Source organism: Salvelinus fontinalis, chromosome 34 (assembly GCF_029448725.1).
Source record: "Salvelinus fontinalis isolate EN_2023a chromosome 34, ASM2944872v1, whole genome shotgun sequence".
Taxonomy (NCBI): Eukaryota; Metazoa; Chordata; class Actinopteri; order Salmoniformes; family Salmonidae; genus Salvelinus; species Salvelinus fontinalis.
In genome coordinates, this window is record NC_074698.1 from 17,973,711 (window position 1) to 17,982,662 (window position 8,952).

The window sequence follows — 8,952 nt, forward strand, 5'->3', positions numbered from 1 at the left end:
AAGTTCTCTCTAAAATAGTTCAATCTGTGTGGTTCTGCTGTTGGAATCTGCTGTTGGAAATTCTTTCTTTAGTGTCTTCAGAAAGGAAGCAAAACGGAGATTCACCACAGAAAATAGTTACTAAACCCAGAGGCGCAACTTCGCGAGACTTCCGGGAACGCTTGCGAAACACAACCGAACATGCCGGGATTTGTGGTTTAAAAAGTTAATGAGAGAAGTGAAATATAAAGGCACAACGTAGTTTCGAGGCAGTGTCTTAAGTAATTGAACATGTTATTACTCAAACCTCGTGAAAGTGACAAACTGACACGTTTTCATTTTCGTCCAAAAACTTTAAGGAGTGCATTTGATTTTGACGGCCTGCACATGCGCAGTTTGGCGCGAGACGACCGTTAGAGCCGATGACGTTTTCTATGCATGAGTTTAGCTAGCAACGTCGCCATGACATCGCCTACAAGTGTGATCGGGGATTTCTATTGGAGAAGCAGTTTTAGCCTTTCTTCATACTGTACTGGTTTTGACCGCAGTGTATTGTGACTGGACCGAAAATATGACACCTGTTGGCCAGGCAGACACAGCCAGTTGGCAGAAAGTAGGCCTTAATAGCAGTAGGTCTAAATCGTCTGGACCTATTAAAAGTAAGGACAGACAGTCCTTATTTTTTCATGTGACCATTTTGCCTATGCTAGCTAATGCTAACGTTAGCTATCTAGCTAAAATGGCGCTAGCTAGATAGCTAATTTAACTATAACGTCTAAACATAAAGGGTTGACTAGCTAAGTTAGCTACCTACCAGTAACAAGCGATCCATAGTCAGGTCACTAACGTTAGCTAGCTACAATAGCTAGTCTAGCTAGGCTAATAGTTAGCGAACACTAGCCAGCTCGAACTGATCGTTAATGTTAGTTATTAAAGGGAGAATCTGGGATTGGTACATCCATTTTTGTATCCATATTTTTAATTAGTGATACTATTAGCTAGGTATTTACTCTTGAAGAATATAACTCATACATGTATCATGAGCTTAACGTTAGTTAAACTGCTTTACCACATTCAAACTCAACATTGTATAAGCATATCTATTCCATTGTTTGTAAACACTGTACTTTTAAACAAACTCTGTTTAGCGTCAAAACATGGTTAACATTTGGATCTAATGGATGGTCAGTCCTGGCATCCATAGCTCCATCTATGAATTTGAGAGTAGTTACATTTCTTCAGCCCCATCTTTCAGCTGTTTACCAAAAATGTGTCTCATTCACCAGTATTTTTATAAGCCTCTCCTGTTCTGTATAATTTTGTCATATCTTTTCTCCTTTGGTTAAAGAAGGTCGAATTTGCAAAATGGCTAGACATGACAAACTGTACACATGGATGCGGTATTCGATGTTGCTGCTTTGTGTGATGCTTGTTGTAAGTAGCTAAATGTTGCCGAGCTAGCAAACAAAGCCCAGTTGAACTGTGTCTGTGTTTGAAATGCAAATAATGAACATTCTTCTATAATTGATCATGTAAACTGTTCTTGGTTAGCTATAGAAATATAGTTGCCCTCTCATAAAGCCTAGGTTTGTGAATGCATTGCAAAAGTCAAACACACAGAAGAAGACAGCAACTGCTGTTGTTGTCACTGTAATATTACCTAGCCTGAGAAATCCATCTGGCAAAACATAGAAGAAAAAAACAGGTCCATAACAACTCAAATGCAATTTCTTAGCTGATGATTTAAAAAACAAATTTAACGAAAGAACACCACCATCCTTCTCTCCCCTTCAGATAAGTGGTTTTGTGCTGCTGGGGCTAGGCGCATGGATTAGATATGGAGCAGCTACGTTTGTGGATGTCCTGGGCCCCTACTCATCTCAGCTCATCTACATCAGCTACATCTGTATTGGTATGGGCTCAGTGCTGTCTTTCACGGGTCTCATCGGCTGCTGTGGGGTTTGGAAAGAGAACCGCTTCTTTATCATGCTGGTGAGAGACAACAGTTGTGCAGTCAATTTCAAGGCACCAAACAATAATTGTCTTACTGTGTTGTACTACTGCAGAGTTGTAAATATCCCACTCTTTTCCCCCTGCAAGCTTCAATAAGAGGCAATATTTTTCCTATCTCTGCATTTTTTGTACCCTGTACAGTTTTTCTTCATCGTGACAATGCTGTTTGTTGCTGAAATCATTGGGACTATTTTTGTCTTGACGTACCGGAATCTGGTAAGAATAAATGAACACTCTGGCATCTGTATCATCAAGTAGTCGAACCTATGTCATAATTTAGAGCACTGTAAATTATTGATTTATTTGTATGATATAGCCTAGCCAGGCTATGCCTTTCAATAAGCTGTGATGTGTAAATGTGACAGGTTAGATTAGTGGTACGTGATGCAAGCAAGAATTCCCTGATGACTGCCTATATGGGCCCAGCGGCAACTGACCCAATCTCAACAGCATGGAACACAGTCATGGTCAAGGTGAGAAGCTCTAATGGGGAAAGGTCCAAATAGGCTTGGCTTTACTATTTGGTTCCTTTGACCACCAGAGCATCCCAGACAGTAGTTATCACAGCTAATGTCTTTGATGTCTTTATTGGTTTTTCATCTCTTAGTTCAAATGCTGTGGTTTTGAGAACTCGACTGTAGATTTCAAGGGCTCTGTGTTCAGTACAACCACGGGTTTGAACTACCCTAAGACTTGCTGCGTGAACAAGACCCTTGCAGACTGTGACGGTATCACCATCACTCCAAGTCTGATCCAACCACAGGTAACCTAACCCAGTGCCTCACTGCACTATGTTGTATCAGTCTGTGCTCTAAAGCTGTAAAGCCTTAAGCCAAATGCCCCCTGTGTGTTTCCCCCAGAGCTGCTTTGGTAAGGTCATCACAGTGATCAGAGAGCAGAGTGTCATCCTGGGATCAACAGCTGGCTGCATATGTATGATTGAGGTATACTATGGGAGAATCTCAATTGGTTTTGCTTGACTCCTCGCGTTGTCTCCTCCGTCCTCTCAACACCTGATGAAAAGATAGCGCCGAAGAACATGCCTGACGTTTTACATTCTCCCAACCAATTGTGCTATTTTGTTAGTTTTTGTTTTGTGTAACTTATTTTTCAACTTATTGTGTACATAATTCTGCTTCTACCGTCTCTTATACCGAAAATAACTTCTGGACATCAGAACAGCGATTACTCATTGCGGACTGGAAGAAACTTTTTCCTTTAATGAGTCCGATGAGAAGGATATCCTGCTTTCATTGGAACTAGCCCAGATCCCCACCTTTTGCGTGAAGAAACGATGAAGGAAAAGGGGCCGCAGATCGGGCAGCCTTCTGAGAATCCGTAGGCGAGCGAGTAAACTCCCACTGCCATCTGTTCTTCTTGCTAACATGCAATCATTGGAAAATAAAACTGATGACCTACGATTAAGATCCAACCAACGGAAACATTAAAAACTGTAACATCTTATGTTTCACCGAGATGTGGCTGAATGATGATACGGAATATAGAGCTAGTGGGATTTTCCATGCACCGGCAGAACAGAGACGCTACCTCTGGTAAGTCGAGGGGTGGGGGTGTGTGTCTTTGTCAATAACACCTGGTGCGTGATGTCTAATATTAAAGATGTTTCGAGGTATTGCTCGCCTGAGGTAGAGTACCTTATGATAAGCTGTAGACCACACTATCTACCAAGAGAGTTCTCATCTATATTATTTGCAGCCGTCTATTTACCACCACAGAACGAAGCTGGCACTAAGACCGCACTCAACCAACTCTATAAGGCCATAAGCAAAGAAGAAAATGCTCACCCAGAAGCGGCGCTCCTAGTGGCTGGGGACTTTAATGCAGGCAAACTTAAATCAGTTTTACCAAATTTTTACCAGCATGTCACATGTGCAACCAGAAAAAAAGAAATCCTATTCCACCTTTACTCCACACACAGAGATGCATACAAAGCTTTCCCCCGCCCTCCATTTGACAAATCTAACCATAATTATATTCTCCTGATTCCTGCTTACAAGCAAAAACTAAAGCAGGAAGTACCAGTGTCTCGCTCAATACGGAAGTGGTCTGATGACGCGGGTGCTAAACTACAGGACTGTTTTGCTAGCACAGACTGGAATATGTTCTTGGATTCATCCAATGTCATTGAGGAGTACACCACCTGAGTCATTTGCTTCATCAATAATCCATCGACGACGACGTCGTCCCCACAGTGACTGTACGTACATATCCCAACCAGAAGCCATGGATTACAGGCAACATCCGCAGTGAGTTAAAGGCTAGAGCTGCCGCTTTCAAGGAGCGGGAGACTAATCCGGACGCTTATAAGAAATCCCGCTATGCCCTCAGACGAACCATCAAACAAGCAAAGCGTCAATACAGGATTAAGATTGAATCCTACTACACCGGCTCTGACGCTCGTTGGATGTGGTAGGCCTTGAAAACTACTACAAAGGGAAACCCAGACGCGAGCTGCCCAGTGACGCGAGCCTACCAGACGAGCTAAATGCCTTTTATGCTCGCTTCGATGCAAGCAACACTGAAGCATGCACGAGAGCACCAGCTGTTCTGGATGACTGTGATAACGCTCTCGGTAGCCAATGTGTACAAAACCTTTAAACAGGTCAACATTCACAAAGCCGCTGGGCCAGACTGATTACCAGGACGTGTACTCAAAGCATGCGTGGACCAACTGTCAAGTGTCTTCACTGACATTTTCAACCTCTCCCTGACCGAGTCTGTAATACCTACATTTTTCAAGCAGACCACCATAGTCCCTGTACCCAAGGAAGCGAAGGTAACCTGCCTAAATGATTTCTGCCCCGTGGCACTCACGTCGGTAGCCATGAAGTGCTTTGAATGGCTGGTCATGGCTCACATCAACAGCATCCTCCCCGACACCCTAGACCCACTCCAATTCGCATACCGCCCCAAGAGATCCACAGAGGATGCAATCTCAATCGCACTCCACACTGCCCTTTCCCACCTGACAAAAGGAACACCTATGTGAGAATGCTGTTCATTGACTACAGCTCAGCGTTCAACACCATAGTGCCCACGAAACTCATCACTAAGCTAAGGACTCTGGGACTAAACACCTCCCTCTGCAACTGGATCCTGGACTTCCTGACGGACCGCCCCCAGGTGGTAAGAGTAGGCAACAACACGTCTGCCACGCTGATCCTTAACACTGGGGCCCCTCAGGGGTGTGCACTTAGTCCCCTCCTGTATTCCCTGTTCACCCACGAATGCGTGGCCAAACACGACTCCAACACCATCATTAAGTTTGCTGTTATAGACTCTATTCTCTGCTACTGCACGGCAAGTGGTACTGGAGTGCCAAGTCTAGGACCAAAAGGCTCCTCAACAGCTTCTACCCCCAAGCCATAAGACTGCTGAACAATTAATATAATCGCCACCGAACAATTTACATTGACCCCCCCCTTTTGTACACTGCTGCTACTCGCTGTTTATTATCTATGCATAGTCACTTCACCCCCACCTACATGTACAAATTACCTCAACTAACCTGTACCAGTACCCCCTGTATATAGCCTCGTTATTGCTATTCTTATTGTGTTACTTTTTATTTTAGTCTACTTGGTAAATATTTTCTTACCTCTTCTTGAACTGCACTGTTGGTTAAGGGCATGTAAGTAAGCATTTCACGGTGAAGTTTACAGCTGTTGTATTCGGCGAATGTGACAAATAAAGTTTGATTTGATTTGACCTCTTTTTGAAAAATGTCAAAAGTAATCGAGGATAGAAGTTGAGGAGAGGAAATGTGTAAAAAAAAAAGGGCTGGTATGAAGTGACTCTTTCTAAACTAGCTCGTCATCATGCAGATGACGTTAACAGAGAAGGAATCTTAAAATACATGTGTAAAGTGGTAAAAAATACATTTAGATAAAAAGATTAGTGACGTATCATTTTAAAATCTGTGCATGCTTTTCTCCTCTGAGTAAACAGCTGATTCAAAGGGGGAGTGGCAGATATCAAAACACTTAGCAGAGGATGCACTTCAGTATCTGTAGTAACCTGGTATATTTATGTTTACCAATAGATGGCAGTATTGACTCAAGACGGGGGTTTGCTTCCTGCTATCCGTAGCTATTCCCTATGTCTGCCTATTTAACTATGATTAAGAAAGCTTCAGGTAGTTTAAGCCAGGTGCATAAGATAATGTAAATCTAAGTTACAATTAAATACTAAACCGTACGTAAGTCTCATGAGTCGTAATTCTAAGAAGCCTTTAAGGATACTACAGTATCCTTTGCCGATCAAAGTAATTGAGGATGGGAGCAAACTCCTCTTCACTTACTAACGAATTTCAATTGTCCTTAAAACCACTTATCGGTTTCCGGGTCACGGAGGAAAGGAGGAAGACTTTTGGAGTTAGACTGTTGACCAATTGAGCATCTCCCTATGAGTTACGCTGCTCCCTCAAGGACTTCTGGAGAACTTTAACCTCTCTCAGACCCAAGGGCTATTGCTGAAAATGAATGCACTTTTTAAAGCATAGTAATGCTTTTTCTACAGTAGCTCACCATTAGGACCTAAAGAGTAATCTTAGTTTGATAGCTATCTATTCTATAGCAATTGGTTGCTGAATAGATAATGTTGCTTTGCTTCAAGTCATTGTTTTCCTGTCCTCTCCTCTTTGCAGTTATCCTCCATGATCCTTGCCATGGTTTTGTTTGTGAAGTTGGGGCTCATGAGGCATCCATGGTGAAGCCAAAAGGTCCATCCACGCCTGGAGGACACCAACAACCCCCACAGGCAACAATAAAGTTCTGCTAAATGATAAAGTTAGTGTGTTTTCCTTAGATGAAATCATATCTGTTATTTTGGTTATATTAAAAGTTGAATACATTATTTTTAAAGCTATGTACTTTGTTTTCACTGGGAAGGGGAAACCTAGTCAGTTGTACAACTGAATTCATTCAACCGAAATGTGTCTTCCTCATTTAACTCAACTCCTTTGAATCAGAAGAGGTGTGGGGGGCTGCCTTAATTGATGTCATCGGGACCCGGGGAGCAGAGTGTTGTTGGGGGTTAACTGCCTTGCTCAAGGGCAAAAAGGAAGATTTTTCCACTCTGCCAGCTCAGGGTTTCGAACCAGTGACCTTTCGGTTACTGACCCAGTGCTCTTAACTGCTAGGCTACCTGCCGCCCCGATGTTATGTTCAATTCCAACAAAATGTGTATTCTGCAATCGTCTCAGTTTAATTTTAGTGCTCACAAATATGACAACAGTGCCCTCATGTGAAATTATTCATTAGTGAAGTGTAGAGAGAAGACCCATTTATATGCAATAGCTGCTTCTATTTAAACAAAATAGCTGATTGATGTAGATCTATGTTTTGCTTTGATTTAAAAAATAAAAATAAATGTTTAAATATCTATTGCCACTATTGTTCGTAATGTCTTATTCAAAAAGTGACACTTGAAGGCCACATCTAAAATCCCTGTGTTTACATGACTGTCTGTCCACATCACAGGGGATTTTGTGTATGACTTTGGCTTCCTCATGCTTGATCAATCTTTATTGGAAAGAGACCAACAATATGTACTGTACTAAACATCATGTACTAAACAGGCAAACATCAGAGTTAGACATTACAGTTATAGTGTTCACCATAAAGTTGAATAATACTGTAACCTTGCCGATTGAGCTTTAGATTAATTCCTAACTGAATTAAAAGGGTGTTCAGTACACATTTTGTACAATAATTCTTCAGTGATCAAATGGAAAGAAATGGGGGTGTTTATAACAGCTGGTTATAGAGTACCACCGTGTGAGTCATAATACCCATAAAACGGGCGAATAATTACAATTGTTTTTCCACATTTCATTTTTTCCATAGGGGATTTTAGAAACATTTCAAATAAGGGCTGTGTTTGTGAAGGCTTACCCTGGTGTGACATTTTGATAACTGTAAATCTCTCTAGGACAAGGTAACTTTTATCAATAACCTCCCATCTATTTACCTCCCAAAAATGAAACGCTAATAAGCTGTTAATGTGGCTGTCATAAAGAACTACAAATGCCATGATGATCTGGACGAGAAGGTAAGAATCTCTGGATTACTACTGTTAGTTAAATGTAGTAATTTAATAAATTGGCTACATTTCTTTAAATAGACAATTCTGTGAACTGTTGTGGAAGCTTTAAATTGACAAAATAACTGTTAGTAAAGGTGTCAGCTACTGATGATGTGCAGGGATTTGTAGTTTTGCATGATGTCTACTTTGATGCTAATTAGGATTTTCGAATCTGAGTGTAAATAGAGCTGAATATATTGATAAAATGCATCTTGTCCGATAGAGATTTACATTGCTATCAAAACACCATGCCAAGGTAAGCCTACACAAAACACAGTCCTTATTTTAAGTGTTTCTAAAATCCCCTATGGGAAAAATGAATGGAGGAAAAACGACCGGAACCATTTCCCTGTCTGACCGCTAGGTTTTATGGTATTTTGACACCTCCACTGTGGGGCTCTATATAACTTCAGTGAGACTGGAATTCATTTGAACTGGTGTTTACTTTTAGGGTTTTCCATCTCCAGTGAGTTATACAGTTTACAGAACATTGTTAATATGTAAAGGGTCACATATAAGAGAGGCTTGGCGTGTGACATTTTCCTTTATTTTCTGAGTCAAACACACAAATAATATAATCCCGAATTAATGACTTAATATAAAATGTAGGCTGTTAGAAAACTGCAGTTTCTTATCCTGTTATTTTGCCAAGATATGCATAAAATGGGCCATGGCCATATTATAGACTAATGACTATAGCAGCCATTGTGTGTGTGCTTTAAAGATTATGGCAGGTTTGCAAAGTGTTCGTGGCATTGAGACGGTTTTGTCTGGAAGGGATACGGTTTTTGTCAAAACATTTTCGTAGCAGTTTTAGGAGAATTTACGCAGCAGGTTAGGATAATTCATGTAGCA

The 8,952-nt window shown here is 41.3% G+C and overlaps 1 protein-coding gene across 1 annotated transcript; it reads left to right on the forward strand.

Moving 5' to 3' along the window:
- Nucleotides 1-412: 412 nt before the first annotated feature.
- Nucleotides 413-7,305, forward strand: LOC129832754 (tetraspanin-16-like). Its single transcript, XM_055896754.1, has 8 exons — nucleotides 413-638; nucleotides 1,328-1,413; nucleotides 1,774-1,971; nucleotides 2,134-2,208; nucleotides 2,358-2,465; nucleotides 2,600-2,755; nucleotides 2,853-2,936; nucleotides 6,659-7,305. Exons 1-8 carry the CDS (start codon nucleotides 551-553, stop codon nucleotides 6,722-6,724), a joined length of 861 nt encoding a protein of 286 aa, XP_055752729.1. The 5' UTR covers nucleotides 413-550; the 3' UTR covers nucleotides 6,725-7,305.
- The last annotated feature ends 1,647 nt before the right edge of the window (nucleotides 7,306-8,952 follow it).